At 42.1% G+C, this 26,441-nt stretch overlaps 1 protein-coding gene across 14 annotated transcripts in view; it reads left to right on the forward strand.

Moving 5' to 3' along the window:
* The window catches only part of RAD52 (RAD52 DNA repair protein), a 58,429-nt gene extending 32,141 nt beyond the window's left edge, over positions 1 to 26,288 (forward strand). For 5 of the 14 annotated variants that reach the window (XM_027093440.1, XM_027093442.1, XM_027093441.1 and 2 more), the window contains exons 2-12: positions 9,285 to 9,383; positions 10,462 to 10,563; positions 11,163 to 11,256; positions 11,439 to 11,566; positions 13,079 to 13,197; positions 14,050 to 14,125; positions 22,747 to 22,970; positions 23,109 to 23,254; positions 24,649 to 24,720; positions 25,017 to 25,280; positions 25,726 to 26,288. In XM_027093440.1, coding sequence (XP_026949241.1) covers positions 9,303 to 9,383; positions 10,462 to 10,563; positions 11,163 to 11,256; positions 11,439 to 11,566; positions 13,079 to 13,197; positions 14,050 to 14,125; positions 22,747 to 22,970; positions 23,109 to 23,254; positions 24,649 to 24,720; positions 25,017 to 25,280; positions 25,726 to 25,787 — 1,368 coding nt within the window. In that variant the 5' untranslated portion in view covers positions 9,285 to 9,302 and the 3' untranslated portion in view covers positions 25,788 to 26,288. The other 9 variants (XM_027093434.1, XM_027093443.1, XM_027093446.1 and 6 more) reach the window with 9 other exon arrangements.
* The last annotated feature ends 153 nt before the right edge of the window (positions 26,289 to 26,441 follow it).

Consider the following 26,441-nt stretch of genomic DNA (forward strand, 5'->3'; position numbering starts at 1 on the left):
GGCTTCAGTAGTTGTGGCTTGGGGGCTCTAGAGCACAGCCTCAGTAGTTATGGTGCATGGGCTTAGTTGCTCCGAGGCATGTAGGATCTTCCCGCCAGGGCTCGAACCCGTGTCCCCTGCATTGGCAGGTGGATTCTTAACCACTGCGCCACCAGGGAAGCCCTATAGTAAGTCTTGAAGTTGTGCAGTGTAGGTCAACAACTTTGTTGTTTTTCAAGTTTGATTTCGTTAGTTTAGGTCCTTTGCATTTTCCACATAAATGTTAGAATCATCATCTTACAAGTTACTAAAAAAAGTCTCGTGGGATTATGATTGCAATGGCATTGAATCTTTAGATCAATTTGGGAAGAATTTACATATTAACAGTATAGAGTCTTCAAATGTATGAACGTGGTGCATTTCCTGTTTAATTTAGGTCTTTAATTTCTTCTGGTACTATTTTATAGTTTGAAGAGGTCTTATGCATTGTTCATTAAAAGTACTCCTAAGTATGTTTTTTTTTTTTTTTTTTTTTGGTTCGGGGGCGCCTCTCTTCTTTTGGCCTCTCCCGTTGCGGAGCACAGGCTCCGGACGCGCAGTCTCAGCGGCCATGGCTCACGGGCCCAGCCGTTCTGCGGCATGTGGGATCTTCCCGGACCGGGGCACGAACCCGTGTCCCCTGCATTGGCAGGCAGACTCTCAACCACTGCGCCACCAGGGAAGCCCCTAAGTATGCTTTTATAACTCACAGTGGAGCCATCGTTCACAGTGTTACTCTGTAGACAGTGTGCCATTTTTTTCTGACTGCTTTTAAGGTTTTCTCTTTATTTTTGGTTTTTAGCATTTTGCCTATGGTGTATCTAAGTGTGATTTCCTTTGTGTTTATCCTGCTTTGAGATTTGCAGATCTTCCTAAATCTATAAACTTATGCCTTTCACCCAATTTGGGAAAATTTGAGCCATTATTTTTTAAAAAATTTTTATCCCTGTTCTCTTTAACCTTTTCGTTTGGGACTTTGATTATATGTGTTAGCCATTTTGATGTTTTCCCCCAGGACCCTGAGGCTCCTTTGTTATTTTCAATCTTTTTTTTTCTCTTCTTCTTCAGATTATTTAATTTCTTTTGAAGTATCTTTTTTTTTTTAACATCTTTATTGGGGTATAATTGCTTTACAATGGTGTGTTAGTTTCTGCTTTATAGCAAAGTGAATCAGTTATACATATACATATGTTCCCATATCTCTTCCCTCTTGCGTCTCCCTCCCTCCCACCCTCCCTATCCCACCCCTCCAGGCGGTCACAAAGCACCGAATATCCGGCTGCTTCCCACTAGCTATCTACCTTATGTTTGTTAGTGTATATATGTCCATGCCTCTCTCTCGCCCTGTCACAGCTCACCCTTCCCCATCCCCATATCCTCAAGTCTGTTCTCCAGTAGGTCTGTGTCTTTATTCCTGTCTTACCCCTAGGTTCTGCATGACATTTTTTTTTCTTAAATTCCATATATACGTGTTAGCATACGGTATTTGTCTTTTTCTTTCTGACTTACTTCATTCTGTATGACAGACTCTAGGTCTATCCACCTCATTACAAATAGCTCAATTTCGTTTCTTTTTTATGGCTGAGTAATATTCCATTGTATATATGTGCCACATCTTCTTTATGCATTCATCCGATGATGGGCACTTACGTTGTTTCCATCTCCGGGCTATTGTAAATAGAGCTGCAATGAACATTTTGGTACATGACTCTTTTTGAATTTTGGTTTTCTCAGGGTATATGCCCAGTAGTGGGATTGCTGGGTCATATGGTAGTTCTATTTGTAGTTTTTTAAGGAACCTCCATACTGTTCTCCATAGTGGCTGTACCAATTCACATTCCCACCAGCAGTGCAAGAGTGTTCCCTTTTCTCCACACCCTCACCAGCATTTGTTGTTTCCAGATTTTTTGATGATGGCCATTCTGACTGGTGTGAGATGATATCTCATTGTAGTTTTGATTTGCATTTCTCTAATAATTAATGATGTTGAACATTCTTTCATGTGTTTGCTGGCAGTCTGTATATCTTCTTTGGAGAAATGTCTATTTAGGTCTTCTGCCCATTTTTGGATTGGGTTTTTGTTTTTTTGTTATTGAGCTGCATGAGCTGCTTGTAAATTTTGGAGATTAATCCTTTGCCAGTTGCTTCATTTGCAAATATTTTCTCCCATTCTGAGGGTTGTCTTTTGGTCTTGTTTATGGTTTCCTTTGCTGTGCAAAAGCTTTGAAGTTTCATTAGGTCCCATTTGTTTATTTTTGTTTTTATTTCCATTTCTCTAGGAGGTGGGTCAAAAAGGAGCTTGCTGTGATTTATGTCATACAGTGTTCTGCCTATGTTTTCCTCTAAGAGTTTGATAGTTTCTGGCCTTACATTTAGGTCTTTAATACATTTTGAGCTTATTTTTGTGTGTGGTGTTAGGGTCTTTTGAAGTATCTTAAGTTCACTATTGAACTATCTTAAGTTCTTTTTTATATCTAATTTTGCATTTTGTGAACAGGATTGACAGTTTGGGGTGATTTACAAGATTCCTACTTCGAGTATTTCCTATTCTTTTAGCAATTTTATTATTTATTTATTTTTTGGCTGCGTTGGGTTTTCATTGCTGGGCCCTGGCTTTCTCTCTAGTGGTGGCAAGCAGGGGCTACTCTTCGTTGCGGTGCGTGGACTTCTCTTTGCGGTGGCTTCTCTTTTTGTGGAGCACGGACTCTAGGCGCTTGGGCTTCAGTAGTTACAGCTCGCGGGCTCTAGAGCGCAGACTCAGTAGTCGTGGTGCACGGGCTTAGTTGCTCCGCGGCATGTGTGATCTTCCCGGACCAGAGATCGAACCCATGTCCCCTGCATTGGCAGGCGGATTCTTAACCACTGAGCCACCAGGGAAGTCCCCTTATTCTTTTGTAAGTGTAGTGAGTATGTTTCTTTATTAGAAGGCATTTGGGGGGAGATGGTTATATATCCTTTGACTTTTAAATGTTCTCTTGTCTTATAGGATCCTAAATTTCCCCCTTTTTGCCCTTCACAGGACAGTCTCAAAGGGCATCCGTCATTCCTTTTTCCTTCTTCTCAGAAGCCCTGCCTTGCCAGTTCTGCCTCACCGAGTTGTACATACACTTGTCTCTTTCTCCATAGGCTGCACTCATCTCCCAGAATGTTTCGTCGGTATCTTCATACTTAGTGTGGGTCTTCATTTTCCGGGAGTGATTTTAGTTCTATCTTGGGCTCTCCATCCTCCTCTTCTCCCTTCTATGCATTTCTCTTCCCATCTGGGTCCCACCTTGCTCTCCTCAAAAAGTCGAGATGAGAGTTCAAGAACTATCTCCACCAGAAATTGATGTATATATTTCTTTACTTCTAGGCAGTTTGAAACTTCCACTTTCAGTCTTCTCATTATGTTAGGAGGTGCAGGATGTTTGTGGTTTTATCTGTTCCTTCTGTTGGCGCGTATAGTTTCTGGCAGATGTATTGGGATATGTAGATTTGTGGAGCTGCCGTAACTTTGGCTATCAGGAAGTCTTTCCTAACATTTTTTTTTTTCTTTCCTAACATTTTATTTTGAAAAATTTGAAGCCTCTAGGAAAGTTATACAATGAATGTCTGCATATCCTTCACCTAGATTCATAGGTTTGTTACTTTATCTCTTTCTCTCCCTGTCTTTACACATGCACACATTTTATTAGTTGAATGATTTGAGAGTAAGTTGCAGAAAACATGACAGTTTATTCTAATACTTTATCATGTATCTCCTAGTAACAAGTTCATTCTCCTATATGACCATGATAGAGTTATCACACTCAGTATCTGTAACAGTGATACAGAACCATTGTCCAAAATGCAGTTCATCGTCAGATTTCCCCCATTGCCTTAGTCATATCCTTTACAGATTTTATTTTTTCTGATCTAAAATCCTGTAAAGGGTCACACAGTGTGTTGTCCTGTCTCTTTAGTCTCCTTGAATCTAGAAGAGTTCACTGTCCTTTTTGTTTTGCTTTGTTTTGTTTTTTGAGGCACTGATATTTTTGAAGAGTTCAGGCCTGGTAGATTTCAACTTGTCTGATGATTTCCTTATGATTAGAGTCATGATTAGATTGGTAGAGATGTTGGTGATATTATTATGTTTGACTGCTTGGTTAAGGTGGCTGCCAGATTTCTCCATTGTGACGGTGTCTTTTGCCCCCCTCCATTTTTTCTCCAAGTGCAAGTAGATTATTTGGGGACTGACCTCAGGACATACAGGGAGAACAGAGAGGCAGTGAGAAGGGACAGAAAAGGCAGTCAACAAAGGGTGCAACCCAAGCTGATTCCACCAGGAGCCTGGAGCCAGCGCAGAACTCACGGCTTAGTTTATTCTCTGGGATAAGCTTATCTTAGCTTATCCCACAGAAGGGGTGAGAAATCTAGGGTCTTTAAACTTTAGCCAGCTCCTGTCAGTCACTGAGGGCTGCTCCCAGGGGCATCCGTTCTCTGGTACTTGCGGCTTACCCTGAACAGGTGCAGAATGGGCCCCATGCCAAGCAAGCCCCCAGGTAGAGATGCAGGTGTTGGCGTGTGGAAGTTAGGCTGGGCGTGTGCTGTTGCGGTGAGAGCTGATGAGATAGTTAGCACAGCACCCCTAGTGTCTGCTAGGCCTGGGGACCCTGGGACCTAGAGCTTGAGGCAAAAGCTTATGTGGTATTATTTTTTTAGGAAGTGCAATTCCAGGAAGCAGAAGTGAAGGAAAAGGGGATTGAGGAGAGATGGAGACGAAGTCAGTTCAAGCGTGCATTTCCAGGCTGGCCACCCCTTGGTAACAAGGACAGCTGATTGCTTGGTTTCCTTAAGCTGTCTCCCTGGAGGAGGTATAAGGTGCCACACCCCAGGACAGCCACCTAAATGAGGAGAGGAGAGGATCTACTCCTCAGCGCCTTTGTCTCCCTGGTGAAAGGTCTGCCCCGTGGTACGTCAGCTCCACCAGATGTGCAGATGGTGCACGTGTGGGCATCAGGTGGGTCCCACGGGTTCTCACACCTCAAATGCGGGAGCGAGGCCAAGGGTGGGAGGTAAGAGGCATCCCTGGGAGCAGGAAGTAGGGGCCGTGTGCTGCTGGTCGGGACCCTCGCGTATGTGGTCCTCCTGATGGCAGCCAGGGTGGAGACAGTGGTCTGAGGCCTCAGAGACAGGCAGGGCCAAGACTTGAGGTCCTGCGTAAGATATGCCTGATACATTGGGAATCTATTTTGGTTTAACAGGTACGCGTGTACATACACATAAAACACACATACACAAGCACAGTCATATATGAAGAAGATAACAGCTATCTGTTGCTGGTGGGAATCCAGCCACATTTTACTTCTTCCCATATTTTTGATATGTTTAAAGCTTTCTACAATAAAGACATTTTAATTTTATAACAGGAAAATGGTTTGTGGACAGTTTTAGAAAGGGAGGCGGAACAGTAAGCGTTTTTTCCAAAGTTAAAACTGGCAAAAAGAATAATTCCAGGGCTTCCCTGGTGGTGCAGTGGTTAAGAATGCACCTGCCAATGCAGGGGACATGGGTTCAAGCCCTGGTCCAGGAAGATCCCACATGCCATGGAGCGACTAAGCCCATGCGCCACAACTACTGAGCCTGCGCTCTAGAGCCTGCGAGTCACAACTACTGAAACCTGCGTGCCTAGAGCCCGTGCTCCACAACAAGAGAAGCCACCGCAATGAGAAGCCCGCGCACCGCAACGAAGAGTAGCCCCCGCTCGCTGCAGCTAGAGAAAAGCTCTCGTGCAGCAACAAAGACCCAACGTGGCCAAAAATAAATAAATAAATATTTTTTAAAAAATAATTTCATGTTTTAGTCTATAGACAGAGACTAGTTGTCCTTTTTTCAATATATTGAATCTTATAAGATTGTTTAGAAAAGTAGAAACAAATTGCTTTTTAAATGTGAGAAGTGTAACTGCTGCCTTATAAAATTAGTTTCTAGAATTAAAAAATATACTTTGTCTATATATCCTGCATTATGTATTTGTTTCATTCACTGGTGTATCCGTTTATTTAATATTCAGACACTTCCCTTCCTGACCACCTACTATGAGCAAGGTACTATGCTAGGCCCTGGGGGTGCCACAGAGAGTCAGGAAGAACCCCCCACCTTCTAGGGGTTCTTACTGGAGTGGGGAGAAATGGATGTGGTAGAGACAGTACTCACCAAATATTTAAATGCCTTCTTACATTTCCCAGCCTCTGGGGCCATGTGACTAGTTCTGTCTAGGGAACTGTGCCCAGAGGGATGCATGTCACAGCTAAGGCAGCTATGAGCTGGTATGACTGCTCCAGCTCTGCCTACCCCTGCAGTGCTGACTTCAGGAGTCACACATGCCAGACGGCATGGCTATAGGATGGACAGGGCCGCCAGACTGTATTAAATCTTTCATGAGTGAGATAGAAATCTTTTCTGTGTTAAGCTATTCCCCTCCTTTTTAAAAATTGTGGTAAAATGTACATAATGTAAAATTTATCATTTTAACCATTTTTAAGCATGCAGTTCAGTGGCATTAGTACATTTGCAGTGTATACCCTTGTTTTTAACAGATAACCAGATAGGCTCTCATTTGACTTTGTGAACATCCTGTTCACCTACAACTTTTTAGTATCCCACTCCGTGACCTGTGGGCCAAATCTGCCACCTCTTTTTGTAATAAAGTTTTTGTTTGTTTCTTAGTTTTTATTTTTTTAATTTATTTTTGGCCATGCCATGTGGCATGCAGGATCTTAGTTCCCTGACCAGGGATTGAACCCATGTCCCCTGTAGTGGAAGCACCGGGTCTTAACCACTGGACCATCAGGGAAGTCCCTAAATTTTTATTTTATATTGGAGTATAGTTGATGAACAATGTTGTGTTAGTTTCAGGTGTACAGCAGAGTGATTCAGTTATACATGTATTTATTCTTTTTCAATTTCTTTTCCCATTTAGGTTATTACTGAATATTGGGCAGTGTTCCCTGTGCTATACTTTAGGTCGTTGTTGGTTATCCATTTTAAGTATAGCCGTGTGTATATGTCAGTCCCAAACTCCCAATCTATCCCTCCCCGCCAGCCTTCCTCCCTGGTAACCAGAAGTTTGTTTTCTAAGTCTGTGAGTCTCTTTCTGTTTTGTAAATAAGTTCATTTGTGTAATAAAGTTTTATTGGGACACAACCACGCCCATTCATTTATGTATTGTCTATGACTACTTTCACGCTAAAATGCCAAAGTGAAGTAGTGACAGAGACCATATAACCTGCAACACCTAACATATTTACTCTCTGGCCCTTTATGGAAAAAGTTTGCTGACCCCTGCTTTATGGAACAGGTATTTAAGTTTTTATTTTTATTGAAATAATACATGCACATATTTGAAAAGGAAATAGCACTAGAAGTTTTATTTTTAAAAAGGCGAGCCCTGCTGCACTGGTCTTCACACCAGCGCCACTCCTAAGAGATGCTTCTTCCTCTTACTAGTCTGTTCTGGCATGTATAGCTCTAAGTAACACCCTCATCCCACTACTTCTTGATGTAACAACTTTAGACACTAACTATTGACTAACCTAGCACAGGCCACTATCCTACTTTTTAGTGCAAGATTATAAATAAATTTACCATTTCTTAACTGAAAGGTAATGTTTTATGATCGTTTAGTTTTCTGCATTTTCATCATAATGTATGTAAGAAAATTAACAAGAACTTAGCAATAACTAACATTTATTTAGTATTTCACATGTGCCAGGCACTCTTCTGATGTAGTTTTTTTTTAAGTTGAAGTATAGTTGATTTACAATGTTGTGTTAATTACTGCTGTACAGCAAGGTGATTCAGTTTTATATATATACACACACACATACATTCTTTTTTTAATATTCTTTTCCATTATGGTTTATCATAGGATATTGAATGTAGTTCTCTGCTGTACAGTAGGCCCTTGTTGTTGATCCGTTCTATATATAAAAGCCTACATCTGCTCACCCGAACCTCCCACTCCATCCCTCCCCCAAGCTTCTCCCCCTTGGCAACCACCCGTCTGTTCTCTATGTCTGTGTTTCTGTTTCTGTTTTGTAGATAGGTTCATTTGTGTCATATTTTAGATTCTACAGATAAGTGATACCATATGATATTTATTTTTCTCTTTCTGACTTAATTTCATTTAGTATGATAATCTCTAGTTGCATTAATGCAGTTTTTATGCAGTTTCTCATTTAATCTTTACAGAACCCCTAGGAAATGTAGATACTATTGTTATCTCCATTTTCTAGATGATGAAACGTCATTTAGAGAGATTATGTGATTTTTCTCTTGGTCAAGACCTCGTGGGTGATGGAGCCAGAAATCACCACTTGGAATGTCAGCTCTTAAACACCATCTTGGAACACTGCGTGGGGAATCATACTGGTTGACGTTCATAGATTTGTGGTCCTACTGTGAGTGAACAATCTGAAGATTTATAGCATGCAGATGTGCTGAGGCCCAACTTTGTTGGATCTGCAGCGGGTGGGGCACTCAGGTAGCGGGTCAGCCATCTGCAGCTGCTTTTTCTGAGGGTAATTCTCTTTTCTAATAGACTGCACACTTGCGTGGTCTCAGTCTAATGCAGTGGCTCCCAAACTGGAGCTTGTGTCAGAATCACGGGGTGGGCTTGGTCCAGCACTCATACATGGGCCTCACCTCTGGTTTTGGATTCAGTGGGTCTGAGGTGGGGCCTGAGAATATGCATTTGTAACAAGGTCCCAGGCGATAAACTGCAGGGACTACTAGTGGTTTAATGCTGTGCCCTTTCTGAACACAGGGTCTTCTGTGCCATCTGGCTCTTCCATTGCGTCATGTCTGTTACACTCCCCCCTGCTGGCGTGTTGGCTCCGCGACAGCAGTTCAGCTACCGTGGCCTATGTTTCCTCTTCAGCCGCACAGAGGTCAGGGTCATGATGCCCATATAGCAGGTGGTCATAATCTCCCCTAGCACGCTTTTGTAATTCTGACTTTTTCAATTACGAACATTGTAATTATAACATACAATACATTCTTATTGTAAAAATCACCTTTAATAGCACCACCACGCTAGCAAAATTTTAGCAGAAAGGTAGAAGCAGACCCTAAAGGATTTTAAGTGGTTTGTTAGGTGATAGCTAAGCACTGAGGAACTTGGCCCTTGACTGGGTCAGTGTTTAAAGTATGCAAGGAAAGTTACTTCATCTGATTTTTAGTAGAGGCTCTTGCCTTTTACCACTAGCGTTCTTTGAGATCATTTTTTTAATCTTCTTTTTATTTAGAGGTCAACCTGAATCAACATGTCTGGGACTGAAGAAGCAATTCTTAGCGGCCGTGACAGCCATCCTGCTGGTGGCAACTCTGTATTATGCTTTGGTCAGGTACGTGTGTTTTTTTCATACCTGGAAGGAATGAGGTTAAGTGAAAAAGGTATGGGGAAGCCATTGGTAGAGCACCATCATATACATGTAAACTGTTTTTTTTTTCATTTAAGTGCATCATTTGGGAGTCTTTGACAAGCTCTGAGGGCATTTTCGAAATTTAGCAGCACTGGGGGTTACATTTAGATTTAAATTTTATTTACTTTTTGGATAGATTACATTTTCATATGCTGTAACATTCAAAATGAAACAGACTGTATGTAAAAAGTCTCACTGTTTCCTATCACTCTTGTCCACATGTCACCCAGATCTCTTTTTTGGAGGCATCCAAAGTTTCTGGTGTTGTACTCTCTGTGGAGATATTCTGTGCATATAAGGGAGATTCTTGCTTTGTCCCCCCAAATTCTATCTTTGTCTTACCAGAAATCTATTTGTGTGTATTTATTCAGGGCAAGGGGAAAAGTATTGAGGGGATGAAAATCTAAACAAGTAGGAGTGTATTTCTCTATGTGTAGGATGGGAAATTGTTGAACTAGAGAAGAGGACAAATGGAAGCAGGGCTTCCTGTCATGTTTTCTCCTCTCCTGCTCCCTTGCCTACATACATGTCATATAGACTCGAAGGAGGGAAGTTTCAGTTTCCCAGTTCTGGCTCGAGAAAGTTTTGTAGGGATGGTAACATATTAGTAACATCTAAGGCAGTGGTTTTCAAAATGTGGTCCAGTGACCCCTGGGGGTCCACAAGACCTTTCAGAGTCTGTGAAATCAAAATTATTTTCATAATAATGCTAAAATACTCTGTGCCTTTTTCACTCTCATTCTTTCATGAGTTGAGGGTGTTTTCCAGAGACCATATAGCATGTGCTGATATCATTGCTCTGATGGTTACTGGAATGTGTGCCTGCAGAGTTTCTCATTTTTAATTCCTAGTATTGATAGATATAACCCACATAAACAAAAGCTCATAGGATCCTCAGTACTTTTGAAGAGTGTTAAGGGGTCTGGAGACCAAAAAGTTGGGGACTTGCTGATAAGGAATGGTGGAAATGTCAGTTTAATTTTCCCTTTGTGGATTACAGTACCAATACACAGCAGAAGAGTACCAGGCCATCCAGAATGCTCTGAGGCAGAGGCTGGGCCCAGAATACATAAGTAGCCGCATGGCTGGAGGAGGCCAGAAGGTGAGAGAGTTTACGTGCTTGAAAAGTGGGTGCCCACAACGCCGACTATTCCCATGAACTTGCCAACTCCCTCTCTTTTCCTCATGGATTCAGAAGGTCTCTCATTCACTGTTAGTGGACGTTTGTGTCTTTGGGCGGGGATGGGTTCCAGCCTTCACTGTCATCTGCAGTGGCCCAAGCATGGCCTGGCCCAAGACACTAGTTCTAACTGGCTCCTCTGGAAGATCTTTGAATTAAGTTCACTGAGAAATTCTCTGGAATGTTTAAGGGTGGTTTTGCCAAAAGAGCTGGTAAGGAATAAATTTTTTTTTTTTTTTTTTTTTTGCGGTACGTGGGCCTCTCACTGCTGTGGCCTCTCCCGTTGCGGAGCACAGGCTCCGGACGCGCAGGCTCAGTGGCCATGGCTCATGGGCCCAGCCGCTCCGCGGCACGTGGGATCTTCCCGGACCGCGGCACAAACCCGCGTCCCCTGCATCGGCAGGCGGACTCTCAACCACTGCGCCACCAGGGAAGCCCAGATTAAGTAAATTTTGATCCACATTTAAGTATGGCAAGGAATTTTAACAAGCTTTTTTTTCTTCTTTAAATTTTTTTTCCAGGTGTGTTACATCGAGGGTCACAGGGTAATTAATCTGGCCAATGAGATGTTTGGCTACAATGGCTGGGCACACTCTATCACACAGCAGAACGTGGGTGAGTATGCTTCCTGGCAGTGCCTGCTTCTTCGTTTCCCTTCCTCGGCATTGGCTGACTTCTGGCAGGAGTGTTTTGTAGGCAAGGACCTAGGGAAGGCGTGCTCAGTCGCCAGCAGGAGGAATACAGGTGAGGCACAGCGATCAGTATCCTCTTCAGCTGGTTCTCTTTCCCACTCCTAGATTTTGTTGACCTTAACAATGGCAAGTTCTACGTGGGCGTCTGTGCGTTTGTGAGAGTCCAGCTGAAGGTGAGGGTGATGGAGGGGACATGCTGCCTGCAGGCACGGGGCAGGTGGGAGAGTGAGCAGGTACGGAGGCCTCGGGGCCCAGAGAGGGGGTGGGGTTGTTCAGACATCCTCCCTCATGTGCCCCTAAGAGAATTTTGAGGAACTCTGTTCTCTTGCACGTTTTTAAGTTGACTCAGTTTTCACCATATATGTAAACAGTTGTAAGGGTGTATTTTTTGGCATATTGTAAAATTTTACATTCTAAAATAAATCTGTTACATCTTTTTAACACGTACCAATGTATTCTAAATACCATAGAGGATTAAATGCTGTCATCCATTTAAAAAAAATACATGCGCAAGCTATTTTTCTTTTTCTTTCTTTCTTTAAAATATTTATTTATTTATTTGGTTGCACTGGGTCTTAGTTGTGGTGTGCAGGGTCTTTAGCTGTGGCATGCAGGATCTAGTTCCCCAACCAGGGACTGAACTTGGGCCCCCTGCATTGGGAGCATGGAGCCTTAACCACTGGACCACCAGGGAAGTCCCTGTTTTTCTTTTTTTTGAGCAAGTTATTCTTCGGTCATCAGATATCTTACGTTGTTTCTTCTTGAACACGTATTTCCATTCCATTTCCCCTCTGGCTTTTATCCTGCTGTATGATTGAAAATCTTTTATTAATGATAACCTTATTATACTTGTGTGTGTAAAAATTTTAGGGGATAAATTTCCAGTGATCTTAAGGCTCTAACTATTGAGAAATTTCTTCTGGATTGAGTTACTATTGATATTACAGGTGCTGTTAATACACAATTTAGTCAGTTGTGTTTATGTTGAAGAGACAACATAACTACATCAAAATATTTATATTTAATAAAATTTTATGGAAAATGCATTTCTTGATAAGATGGATGAGCTGTTTTTTTCTATTCAGTTAGTTTGTATATCCACAGTTAATATTACTTATTCCTAGACTAAACATTTAGCATTAATTCTATTCTGACTTATTTTTATAAATACTACCGAAAACCTTATTCACATAAACAAACTGAGAATGAACGAGTTTCGTTACAGTGTCATTCATTTCTTTGACTACTTGTGAGTTATATATCAGAAATCACAATGCTATCATCAAACATTATAGTCAGCTCTCTGTCAGCTAACAGCTTGATCAGGCCCACCTTTACTTTTGGTAGAAGCCGAGAAACAGGTACCACCTGACTTGTGAGAGGATTTGCTATCCAGTCATTAGAATCTGCTAAATATAATATTTCAAATTTTTGGTTTGGTGCCCCAGAGGTTTTCATAGTGTGGGTGATGTGTCTTAGTAAGATGTGGGGCGGGTCAGGTGTGTGCCTAGTCATGTGAAGAGGAAGGAGAATTGTCTTGCACCTGGAGCACAGGCACATCTCTAGGCAGATCCGGTCCAGGAAGTAGCCCTGGAAATGGACTCTGGCAACTCCGCCTGTGTTCCAGGCCCTGGGCTCTGTCCAACCAGTCTGAACACTGATGCTTGAGGAAGAGGAGAGCTCTGCAGCCAGGGACGGGGCTGCAGCTCCTCACGTTGGACCCTGAACTCCTTTTCTGTCCACAGGATGGTTCGTATCACGAGGACGTGGGCTATGGTGTTAGCGAGGGCCTCAAGTCCAAAGCCTTGTCTTTGGAGAAGGCGAGGAAGGAGGCAGTGACCGATGGGCTGAAGCGAGCACTGAGGTAGGCAGATCCTGTTCTTCTCAGCTCTGGGTTATAACACCCACGTGGTTCAGAAGTCGAAATAACATAAGTCTTCCTCCCACCCTTGACCCTGTGCAGCCTGTTTTCCTGCTCTCTTCTGTCTTTCCCCAGTGCTGCTTTATGCTGAGGGCCCACTTTTTGGGGAATAAGTAGTAGAATCCTGTGTTCTCTGTTCTGTACTTGACCTTGCCTTCCCCACCCCTCTCATCAGCAGTGTGTCTTGGAGACCTGTCCACACAGCACATACATTGTTTTCTCATTCTCTTTAATACACCTACACAGTTCTTCATTATGTATATGTAACATAGTTAACTTAGTTTCATAGAGCAGGGTTTTTAACCTTTTTTGGGGTCATAGATGCCTTTGAGAATTGAATTACCAGAAAAATACATGTAAAACATGCACTAAAGATTTGCAATACCATGACCTGTGGGGGAATCCAGATGTCCCAAGTAAAGAACTTTGGTCATGGAGGTCTTGCCCCTAAAGTGCGCATGCTCACCATTACTGGGGAGTTGGAGCAGTCCTTGGGAAACATTCTCTGCTGTGGAATTCGTGTTCTGCATTGGGAGGTATAGCTGGTGCGATTTTGTGAGCGCTTGCTCAGGCTTTCTGTGCCCACTGCCCCTCCTGCGGGTGGGTTTGTGGCTGCTGTGCTCACTGCTGTATTCTCAGCGCCTAATGCAGATGCGTAATGAACATTTCTGAATGCTTATCAGAGTCCATCTCCTCTGCTGTGTTGAGAAGCAGCTTGTACAAAGGCTGTAGCTCTGTTCTCTGATATTCACATATAACGTTCTCAACCCCGTTCCCCTCTTTTCTTACCCGTAGAAGTTTCGGGAATGCACTTGGGAATTGTATTCTGGACAAAGACTACCTGAGGTCGCTAAACAAGCTCCCACACCAGGTATGTTACAAGTGGGGGGTGGAATGCGTCGCAGTAAAGGTGCAACTGATGATGCTTTTGTGTCATGAGTGAGTATTTGGTGATGGAGAGAGAAAAAGTGAAGACTTGGCTATTTAAAGGGTCTGGAATGTATTTCAGACGTCTTTGAACATAAGAGCCAGCAGGAACCAATTACCTTAATGTACCAATGAGGAAATTGAAGCCTGGAGCATTTGTGTTACTTGTCTCTTATGTAGAGAGAACCGTGCTTGGCAGTGGTCTGTGAGACAGAAGGAGCACAGATCCCTTGCAGCACTGCCATTTCTTACAAACACTCAGAGCCTCACGCGTTCAACCTTCCTGCTCTTCCTTAGCTCGGGTGTCTTTAAGGTTTAAATCTCCCTTGTTTCTGTAGTTGCGTGTCATGTGATCTGCGCGTTTGCCTTCGGAGAATGGGGTCTGGAGTTTAGCATGCCTGGGCCAGTCAGGCTCTGGAGCATTCCTGTTGCCTGGTGGAGTGTGGCTGCTTCACCTGTGGTTCTTTGGGTCCCTGCAGTGCCGCCACCCTGGGCAGCCTTCCCTCTCTGGTACTTGAGGGGTTCTTTTTCTTGTGCTGCCCGTAATAGAGGTGTGTGTCAATTGGCAGCTGTCAAAACTCCATTTCTTGGGGCTTCCCTGGTGGTGCAGTGGTTGAGAGTCTGCCTGCCGATACAGGGGACACAGGTTTGTGCCCCGGTCCGGGAAGATCCCACATGCCGCAGAGCGGCTGGGCCCGTGAGCCATGGCCGCTGAGCTTGCGCGTCCGGAGCCTGTGCTCCGCAACGCGAGAGGCCACAACAGTGAGAAGCCCGCGTCCTGCAAAAAAACAAAAAAAACAAAAAAACTCCATTTCTGTCCTTTTTCTAAATCCTTTTTACATATAATTGGACTCAGTTTGCTAATATTTTGTTAAGGATTTCTGCATCTATATTTATGAGGGATATTGTAATTTTTTCTGTTTTTAAAACATTGTGGTAAAAAACACATAACATGAAATTTACCATTTTAACCTTTTTTTTTTTTTTTTTGTGGTACGCGGGCCTCTCACTGTTGTTGCCTCTCCTGTTGCAGAGCACAGGCTCCGGACGTGCAGGCTCAGCGGCCATGGCTCACAGGCCCAGCCGCTCCATGGCATGTGGGCTCTTCCCGGACTGGGGCACGAACCCGTGTCCCCTGCTTTGGCAGGCAGACTCTCAACCACTGCGCCACCAGGGAAGCCCCATTTTAACCATTTTTAAGCGTACAGTTCAATAGTGAAACACATCTCCAGAACTTACAACATGGAAATCTCTGTACCCATAAAACAACTCTCCTTTTACGCCTTCCTTCAGCCCGTAGCAACCACCATTCTACTTTCTGTTTCTATTAATTTGACTATTTTAAATACCTCATATAAGTGCAGTCATACAATTTATGTCTTTCTGTGACTGGCTGTGTTACTTAGGATAATGTCCTCAAGGTTCATCTGTTTTAGCATGTGTCAGAATTTCCTTCCTTTCTAAGGCTGAGTAATATTCCATTGTATGTATATATCACGTTTTCTCTATCCCTTCATCCATCAGTGGATATTTGGGTTGCTTCCATCTCCTGGCTATTGTGAATACTGCTGTAACGACCATGGATGTGCAGATACCTCTTGAGGACTCTGTTATCATTATTTTGGATATATATCCAGCAGTCGGGTTGCTGGATCTTATGGTGTTTTTTTGAGGAACTTCCATACTGTTTTCTATGATGGCTGCACTATTTTGCAGCTCAGCTAACAGTGCGCAAGGGTTCTGATTTCTCCACATCCTTGCCAACATGTGTTATTTTCTGTTTTTTGTTTTTTTTTTTTTTGCGGCACGCAGGCCTCTCACTGATGGCCTCTCCCGTTGCGGAGCACAGGCTCCAGATGCGCAGTCTCAGCGGCCATGGCTCACGGGCCTAGCTGCTCCGCAGCATGTGGGATCTTCCCGGACCGGGGCACGAACCTGCGTCCCCTGCATCAGCAGGCAGACTCTCAACCACTGCGCCACCAGGGAAGCCCATATTTTCTGTTTTTTTGATAGTAGCCATCCTAATGGGTGTGATTTGAATTTTTCTGATGATTAGTGATGTTGAACATCTTTTCATGTGCTTATTGCCCATTTGTGTATCATCTTTGGAGAAATGTCTACTCAGGTTCTTTGCCCATTTTTTAATTGGGCTATTTGATTTATTTGTTGTCAAGCTGTAGGAGTTCTTTATATATTCTGGCTATTAACTCCTTATCAGAGATATGATTGCAAAGTTTTTTCCCATTCCATAGCTTGCCTTTTAAGTTTGATATAGCTCCATTTGTATATTTTTGCTTTTTTTGTTGCCTGTACTTTGGTGTCACATCCAAGAAATCACTGCCAAATTCAATGTCATGAAGTTTTTCCCGTGTTTCCTTCTTTGAGTTTTATAGTTTTGGGTCTTATATTTAGGTATTTAATCTATCTTGAATTTATTTTTGTATATGATGTAAGATACAGGTCTAACTTCATTCTTTTGCATGTGGATATTCAGTTTTTCCAACATCATTTGTTGAAGAGACTCCTTTCCCCATTGTGTAGTCTTGGCACACTTGCTGAAGATCATTTGGCCATACATGAGGATTCATCTCTGGGCTTTCTGTATTATTACATTGACCTATGCACCTGTCTTTATGGCAGTATCATACTGTTTTGATTATTGAAGCTTTGTAATATGTTTGGAAATCAGGAGATCCTCCTATTTTTTTTTTTCAAAATTATTTTTGCTATTTGAGGTCCCTTGAGATTCTTTATAAATTTTAAGGTGAATTTTTTTATTTATGCAAAAAATGTCATTGGAATTTTGATAGAGATTACACTGAATCTGTACATCACTTTGGTAGTATGCATATCTTAACAATATTAAGTCTTCCAGTTCATGAACATGGGAAGTCTTTCCATCTATTTGTGCCTTCTTTAATTTCTTTCAGCAGTGTTTCATAGTTTTCAGTGTACACGTCTTTCACCTTGGTTAGGTTTATTCCTAAGTATTTTATTCTTTCTGATGCTATTGTAAATGGAATTGTTGTTTCAACTTTTTGATTGTTCATTATTAGTGTGTAGAGACACAACTGTTATTTATGTGGATTTTGTATCCTGAAACTTTGCTGAATTTGTTTATTAATTCTGACAGTTTTTTTTGTTGAGTCTTTAGGGTTTTCTACATAGAAGATCAAGTAATCTGCAACCAGAGATAATTTTACTTCTTCCTTTCCAATTTGGATTCCTTTTATTTCTTTTCCTTGCTTAATTGCTCTGGCTAGGACTTCCAATATGTTAAGAAGTAGTCAGAGTGGGCATCCTTGCCTTATTCCTGATCTTCCAGGAAAAGCTTTCAGTCTTCACCATTGAGTATGATGTTAACTGTAGGCTTTTCATATATGGCCTTTATTATGTTGAGATTGTTTCCTTCTATTCCTAATTTGTTGAATGTTTTTATCATGAAAAAATTATTGAATCTTGTCAGACTTTTTTTTTTTGCATCAGTTTAGATGAACAGGTGGTTTTGTTCATGGATCACATTGATTGATTTGTGTATGTCGAATCATCTTTGCATTTCAAGAATAAACCTCTCTTGGTCATGGTGTATAATACTTTTAATGTGCTGTTAAATTTGGTGAGCCGGTATTTCATTGAGGATTTTTGCATCAATATGCATCAGGGATATTGGTCTATAGTTTTCTTGTAGTGTCTTTTTTTCCCACCCTCCTCTTATAGTGTTTTTGCCTGGCTTTGGTATCAGAATAATGCTGGCCTCTTAGAATGAACTTGGAAGTGTTCCCTCCTTTTCAGTTTTTTGGAAGGGTTTGACGGTTGGTGTTAATTCTTTAAATGTTTGGTAGAATTTTCCAGTGAAGCCATTTAGTCCTGGGCTTTTTTTTTGTTGTTGTTGTTGTTAGGTTTTTGTTTACTAATACACTCTTCTACTAGTTACTGGTCTATTTCTGTTTCTTCATGATTCAGTCTTGGTAGGTTGTGTGTTTTAGGAATGTATCCATTTCTTCTAGGCTATCTGATTTGTTGGTGTACAGTTGTTCATAGTATTCTCATAATTTTTTTTTTTTTTTCCGGTACGTGGGCCTCTCACTGTTGTGGCCTCTCCTGTTGCGGGGCACAGGCTCCAGACGTGCAGGCTCAGCAGCCATGGCTCACGGGCCCAGCCGCTCTGCGGCATGTGGGATCTTCTTGGACCGGGGTGTGAACCCATGTCCCCTGCATCAGCAGGCGGACTCTCAACCACTGCGCCACCAGGGAAGCCCTGCCCTAAGCTTTATTTCCTATCTTCTCCTAGCTTGTGTCAGCTAGAAACTTCCCTGTTAGTACTGCTTTTGCTGCATATGTAAGTTTTGGTGTGCTGTGTTTTCAACATTTTCATTTGTCTCAAGATATTTTCTAATTTCCCTTGTGATTTATTTGACCCATTGGTTGTCTTAAGAAAGTACTAATTTCCACGTTTGTGAATTTTTCATTTTTCCTTCTGCCATTGATTTCCAGTTTCATTCCATTGTGATCAGCAGAGATTTTTTTTGTATAATTTCTGTCATCTTCAATTTAAGACTTGTTTTGTAGCCTAACATGTGGTCTCTCCTGGAGAATGTTCCATTTGTACTGAGGAGAATGTATATTCTGCTGTTGTTGGGTGGAATATTCTCTATATGTCTTAGGTCCATATGGTCTGTAGTGTTCAAATCTTCTGTTTCCTTATTGACCTTCTGTTTGGTTCTATCCATTACTGAAAGTAGGGTACTGAAGTCTTCTGCTATTACTGTCTTGCTGTGTATTCCTCCTTTCAAATCTGTCAAAGTTTGCTTTACATATTTAGGAGCTCTGATGTTTGGTATATAAGTATTTGTAATTGTTATAGCTTCACAGTTAACTGACCCTTTTATTATTATAGAATGTCCTCTTTTGTCTCTTGTAACAGTTTTTGACTTAAAGTCTATTTTTTCTTATATTAGTATAGCCTCCCCTGCTCCCTTTTGGTTACCATTTACATGGAGTATCTCTTTCTATCCTTTCACCTTCAGCCTGTGTTATGTCTTTAGATCTGAAGTGAGTCTAATGTAGGAAGTATGTAGTTGTATCTTGTTTTTTGAATCCATCCAGCCAATCTATGGCTTTGGTTGGGGAGTTTGATCCATTTACATTTATTATTGATAGGGAAGGGTTTAGTATTATTTTGTTAATCATTTTCTGTATGTCCTGTAGCTTAGCTTTTTTTTTGGTCCCTTCTTTCCTCTCTCACTGCTGTCCTTTGTGTTGTGTTGATTCTTTTGGTAGTAACATGATTTGATTCCCTTCTTGTTTACTTTTGTGTATATCCTATAGATATTTTCTTTGTGGTTACCATTGCAATTATATGAAACATTTTAAAGTTATAACATTCTATTTTAAACTGATAACTTGAATTGCATACAAAAACTCTAGTCCTTTACAACACCACTTTATGTTATTGATGTTACAGATTACATCTTCATATTATTGTATGTCTATTAACATAGATTGTTATAAAAGTTTTAATGGTTTTTACATTTAATATCTGTATTCATTATACAATTTTAATGTTTTTCTTCATTTAAATTCCATGTACCAAAATTATGATGATACAGGTTACTGTTTTTGTCCGTGTATTTACCTTTACTGGAGAACTTTTTATTTTCATGTTGCTGCCCGGCATCCTTTTGTTTCAGTTTGAAGGATTCCCTTTAGCATTTGTTGTAGAGCAAGTCTAGTGGTAATGAACTCGCTCTGCTTTTGTTTATTTGAAGAAAATCTTAGTTTCTCCATTTTTGAAGGATACTTTTGCTGGATACACTATTCTTGGCTAAGTTTTTTCTTTCAGGACTTTGAATATATCATCCCACTCCATTTTGGCCTGTAAGAGTTCTGCTGAGAAATCTGATAATCTTAGGCAGGCACTCCAGTATGTGATGATTTGCTCTTCTCTTGCTGTCTTCAAGATTTCTCTGCCTTTGACTTTTTTTTTTTAACTGAGATATAATTGACGTACAACATTACAGGCATACCTTGTTTTATAGTGCTTCATTTTATTGCACTTCACAGATAATTCCATTTTTTACAAATTGAAGGTTTGTGGTAGCTGCATTGTCAGGTGATGGTTGGCATTTTTTAGCAATAAATTATTTTTTGATTAAGGTACGTACATTGCTTTTTTTTGACATAATGCTGTTGCGCACTTAACATACTACAGTATAGTGTAAACACAACTGTTATACGCACTAAGAAACCAAAAAAATTGTGCGACTTGCTTTATTTCTATATTTGCTTTATTGTGGAGGTCTGGAACCAAACCTGCAGTATCTTTGAGGTACGCCTGTATATTAGTTTCAGTTGTACAACATAATGATTCAGTATTTTTATATATTGCAAGATGATCACCACAATAAGTGTAGTTAACATCCATCACCACACGTAGATGCAGTTTTTTTTTGATGAGAACTGTTAAGATCTATTCTTTTAGCAACATTCAAATATACAATACAGTGTTACTGACTATAGTCACCATGCTGTATATTACATCCCCAGAGCTTATTTATTTTATAACAGGACGTTTGTACCTTTTGACTCCCTTCACCCATTTTGTCCACCCCCGACCCCTGGCAACCCCTGTTCTCTTCATCTATGAGCTCAGTTTTTGTCTGTTTGTTTAGATTCCACATATAAGTGAGATCATGTGGTATTTATTTTTCTCTCTGAATTATTTCACTTAGCACACTGTCCTCAGGATCCATCCATGTTATTGCAAGTGGCAAAATTTTCTTCTCTATGCCTGAATAATGTTCCGTTGTAGATATATATACTACATTCTTTATCGGTGGGCATTTAGGTTGCTTCCATGTCTTGGCTATTATAAATAATGCTGCAGTGAAAATGGGGGAGCATATCTTTCTGGGTTACTGTTTTTCTTTTTTTTTGGATAAATACCCAGAAGTGAAATTGCTGCATCATATGACAGTTCTATTTTCTAATTTATTATTATAATTATTATTTCTAGTTTCTAATTTATTCAGGAAACTGTTTTCCATAGTTTTTCCCGTAGTGGCTATGCCAGTTTACAGTCCCACCAGCAGTGCACAAGGGTTCCCTTTTCTCCACATTCTCACCAGCACTTGTTGTCTCTTGTCTTTTTGATAATAGCCATTCTGACAGATGTGAGGTGCTATCTTATTGTGGTTTTGATTTTCATTTCCCTGATGGTGAGTGATGTTGAGTATCTTTTTATGTACCTGTTGGGCATCTGTAGGTCTTCTTTGAAAGCATATCTATGCAGATCTTCTGCCCATTTTTTCATTGGATTGTTTTGTTTTGTTTTGGTTTTGCTTTTGAGTTGTGTGAGTTCTTTATACGTTTTGAATGTTAATGCTTTAGCAGTTACATCATTTGTAAACTTTTTCTCCCATTTAGTAGGTTGCCTTTTCACTTTGTTAATTGTTTCCTTTGCTGTCAGAAGCTTTTTAGTTTGATATAGTCCCACTTGTTTATTTTTGCTTTTGTTGCTTTCGCTCTTTGGTGTCAAATACAAAAAAATTACCATCAAGACCAACGTCAAGGAGCTTATTGCCCATATTTTCTTCCAGGAGTTTTACGGTTTCAGGTCTTTAATCCAGTGTTAATTTTTGTGTATGGTGTAAGTGATCCAGTTTAATTCTTTTGCATGTGACTGTCCAGTTCTTTTGTTTTTGTTTTAATAAATTTATTTATTTTTGGCTGTGTTGGGTCTTCGTTGCTGCGCACGGGCTGTCTCTAGTTGCAGCGAGCGGGAGCTACTCTTTGTTGCGCTGTGTGGGCTTCTCATTGCAGTGGCTTCTCTTGTTGCAGAGCATGGGCTCTAGGCTCATGGGCTTCAGTAGTCATGGCATGCGGGCTCAGTAGTTGTGGCTCACAGGCTCTAGAGTGCAGGCTCAGTAGTTGTGGCGCACGGGCTTAGTTGTTCTGCAGCATGTGGGATCTTCCCGGACCAGGGCTCGAAGCCGTGCCCCTGCATTGGCAGGTGGATTCTCAACCACTGCGCCACCAGGGAAGCCCTGTTTAACTTATTTACTTCTCAATGTCAGTACAAAATCTCACAGTATAATTTTCATTTTCATGTTATCTTTATCCAAAATGTAGTCATCTCAATCACTCCTTTATTCTATCAGCATCATATTATTGAGAGAGAAGTTCTCCCAAGTGAAAAATCTCTGGGTTTCTGTAGTGTGATGATGTGTGATCATTTCCATTAAAAAAAAAGTAGACAGCATCAGATCTGGTTGCCAAGAAAAGATTCAAATTAGATTTTACAGAGCATTTGCCCTCAATAAAAACTGAAGTATGATTCCTTATCAAAACTTCATTAATACATAATGGCATAGGTGGAAAATGAAATTGTTTTATTCCTCATATAATTAAAATGACTTGAACTTATGGATCCCTTGTCCCAGCTTCTTAGGACCTAGAAGGAATGATGGATAGAGGATCGTGAAATGCCATTTTTCAGGTATCTAGATCCTTGAGGAAGGGGAAGAGCAGTTGGAAGAAGTTTTCTCCCCTTTTTTCCCTCATTAGCTGCCTCTTGAAGTGGATTTAACTAAAGCAAAGAGACAAGACTTTGAACCATGTGTGGAACAAGCCAGATACAGCAGCTGCCGACGGAACCCGACTCTGGGACCCCCCAGACCACAGGAGGTGACGTCTCCTCGCAGACCAAGCCACCACGTTGTGATGCAGGGGATGCGGACAGCGGCTCCGGGTGCGGGCTGCGTGCCCTCCCCGCCCCTGCTCCTTCCCAGGTGTCTCCCCCTGCCTCCCACCCCTGCCTTCACTTCAGAGCCAGCACACTGGCTGGCCCGTGTGCTCCCTTGGGAACTGTGTGTTGCTGCTCACCAGTTAACTCAGGAACTCACCTCCCTGTTGCTCTCCTGATGCAGAAGCCCGACCTCCGCTGCCACAGAGAGCGATGCCACGTACCAGCGGAAGCTCCGGCAAAGACAGCTGCAGCAGCGGTTCCGGGAGCAGATGGAGAAACAGCAGCAGGAACCCCCGTCTGGCCCACCTGCCGAGAAGCAGGGTCCTGGTGAGAGGACGGAGCGTGGGCTCTGGGGGTGACTGCTCTCCCCACTGTGCAGCAGGTCGGGTCCACACACAGCACAGAGGCGGCCACGGGCTCAAACCGTCACGTCCTGCCTCGCCATTCCCCGTGACTGAAGGAAGACACTGGTCTTTTGGGCGAAGGAGACGGGCCCTGACATAACCTGGAACTATTTGTCTCAGGGGACAGAGCTTCTTTTCGCCTCAGTTACTTTGGCCACGTGTACACGAGAAAGCCTTTCTGAGCTTTTATTTTTTTTAATTATTTACTTATTTTTTTAACTTTTGGCTGTGTTGGGTCTTTGTTGCTGTGCACGGGGGCTTTCTCTAGTTGTGGTGAGTGGGGGCTACTCTTCGTTGCGGTGTGCGGGCTCATTGCAGTGGCTTCTCTTGTTGCAGAGCACGGGCTTCAGTCGTTGTGGCACGTGGGCTGTAGTTGTGGCATGTGGGCTCAGTAGTTATGGCTTGCGGGCTCTAGAGCGCATGCTCAGTAGTTGTGGTGCACAGGCATTGTTGCTCTGTGGCACGTGGGATCTTCCTGGACCGGACTTGAACCTATGTCCCTTCCACTGGCAGGTGGATTCTTAACCACTGCGCCACCAGGGAAGCCCCTGAGCTGTCTCTGAACATAAAGCAAAGTTGGGTTTGAAGAGAATGGGTTTTTGGCAATTCTTTATCCCTGAACTTTTTATTTCAGAGTCCAGCTTCAGTGGGAGTAGTAGATACAGATTTTCTTGGAGTCTTTCTCAGAGACTAGAAACAAAGAAAGACCAAGTGGATTTTTGCCCAGCTTCTCCCTAAAAATTACAAAGAAGGTTCCGAGGACTTGCTTCATGTTTAGTTCTTTATAATTCCCCTCAGCAGTACTGGCAGGCTGAGGTTAATGTAGGGGGAAAAAAACCCAAAAAACTTACTGTGCTGGGGATGTTCTTAATAAGAATTATTATTCTAGGTCTTCAGCTTCCAAACCATTGCGGAAGCTCTGGGGGTCAGGGGTGGAGGAGGAGTCATCTCCAGGACCTCCCCCACCCCAAATCACACAGTCATCATCTTGGTTTTACATATTCATTTCTGCTTAAGATTTTGTTTGAACAAGGGTTATAGCTTCAAATAGTAAAAACTGGACAAAACGGCTTACAATAACTCTTCCGTTTCTGCTAAAGGAGAAACAAACTTCTCAGCGTTTTTTTCGCAGTTTGATGAGAAGAAAGAATATAGTATCGTCAGTCCTATTTTATATAGATCTGTAGGTAGGACCAGGATGCAAGGTCCCGAGTTCTGCCCGCCGCGCCGACGAGTGTAACCCCAGGCAGCTTTGCACGCACTTCCAAGGCTGCCCGCAGCCCAGCTTGGTTACGTGGTTTTGTCCTTTCTCTGCAGCAGCGCTGCCACCGGTGCCACCTGCCGGAACTGCTGCTTCAGAGCCGCTCACCCAGACAGACGTGCTTCCAGGTCAGGAGGGCTAAAGGAATGGCTTCAGTCCTAATCAGTAAATACCTATCAAGTGTCTGTAAGTTACTGTGCTGCATACTTTCCGTCCTCACAAATATATTTCAAAAGAGGCATAAGGTATCTTCATTTTCCATTGGTTTTGTAGAAAGTGCTGATAGCACATATGCAGCTCCTCTACTGTCCGGACCTGCGAGAGGCTTTGGTGTACTTTCATGGGTCGGGGAAAGAGAAATTCCAAACGCCATCGTATAGAGCATTCATGATACAGCATTTCTCACGACCTGTTACTTTTCCAGCACCTCGTTTGTTGATGCTGCATTTGCTTGTGACCTCTGTCCTTGCAGACAGTCTTGAAATGTGGGACATGGCTCTAGATGCAGGGGACAGTGTGGTCAAGCCCTTGTCTAAACCAGAACCGCCACAGGCCCCTGCCACCTCCGTCCTGCAGAACGAGATGGAGACCTGGAACAGGACCCCACAGAGCCTTTGCCACCAGAATCCACAGGCAAAATCTGGACCCTGGCACCTTCAAACTTACAACCTTAACCAACACATAACAGGTAGCAAAGTGTTTTAGGAGCAGAAATGGAAGGGAGAACCTGGGTATATATAATTCTATGAATCTTAAAGAAAGAATGACATTCCATTTTAAGAAGTTGGAGGGGACTCATGCCAGACCAGTAGCAGTCTAAGAAAATGGAGTGTAACTGGATTAAGAGTCGCAAGTCTTCCTTGGAGTCCTGACCTGAGGTGCAGCTCTTTCTAGCTGATAGAAGTGGGACACTGAAGCACGGCTGCATTCCTTAGAAGCAGGCCTGTCGTGATCTCTCCTGCAGCTTGGTCTAGTGTTAACAGAGCGACCTGTCCCCCTCATAACAATTTTCACTCTTGGCCTTTAGTTTAAAGTAGGACAGTAACTAATACGATTCAGAAGTTTTTAGCTGTCAGTTTATTCCTTATTTTTACATCATGGCAGCTGTATGTGAACAATTTTCTCTTCCATAGGAGACTATGATTCATATAGGAAGAACCAGGACACGAAGAAAAGGAAATTGGATTCATCTTGACCAAGGCTCCGTTCACCTCACTGGATTCTGTCACAAAGGGACTTTCAGAAACTGCTTGTTGGTCATGAAATGACTCATCATTCCTAGGGAATGAGCTTTACCTCCGGGGATTTACCTTGCTTCATGCTCAACTTCACCAGAGGATTTCACTATTGGAACCTGACGCAGATCAAGCTGGGCAGGTTGGGAAGCCCTGCGGAGATTAAACAAACACACACCTTTTCTTTGGCTCTTCACTATTTATTCCTAAGCTTTCATGTTAATAAAGGCAGAAATTCTAGGAATCTCAGTGGCCACTTTCCCCACGCACCAACCTCGACAGCGGCCTGCGGTATGTCACTGTGTGACCTCTGACCCCTTTCGCTGCCACTCATCTACAACCATCTGTCACTTATAGGCGCATCATGAAACTACCTCCATTTTTTCCTAATAAGGAAATAATCTAAGACCAAAGAAAAGGCATTTTAAGAAAGCGAAATAAAATCCTACTTTGTAACAAAATAACAGGCATACCTCTTTTTATTGCACTTTGCAGATTTTTTTTTAAACAAACAAATTGAAGTTTTTTGGCAATCCTGTGTTGAGCGTTTTCCCAACAGCATTTTAAAGTATATATTGTTTTAGGGACTTACTTCCCTGGTGGTCCAGTGGCTA

This window comes from Aethalodelphis obliquidens, unplaced genomic scaffold (assembly GCF_003676395.1).
Source record: "Aethalodelphis obliquidens isolate GAN/ISIS:26980383/991018 unplaced genomic scaffold, ASM367639v1 scaffold83, whole genome shotgun sequence".
In the NCBI taxonomy this organism is placed as follows: domain Eukaryota; kingdom Metazoa; phylum Chordata; class Mammalia; order Artiodactyla; family Delphinidae; genus Aethalodelphis; species Aethalodelphis obliquidens.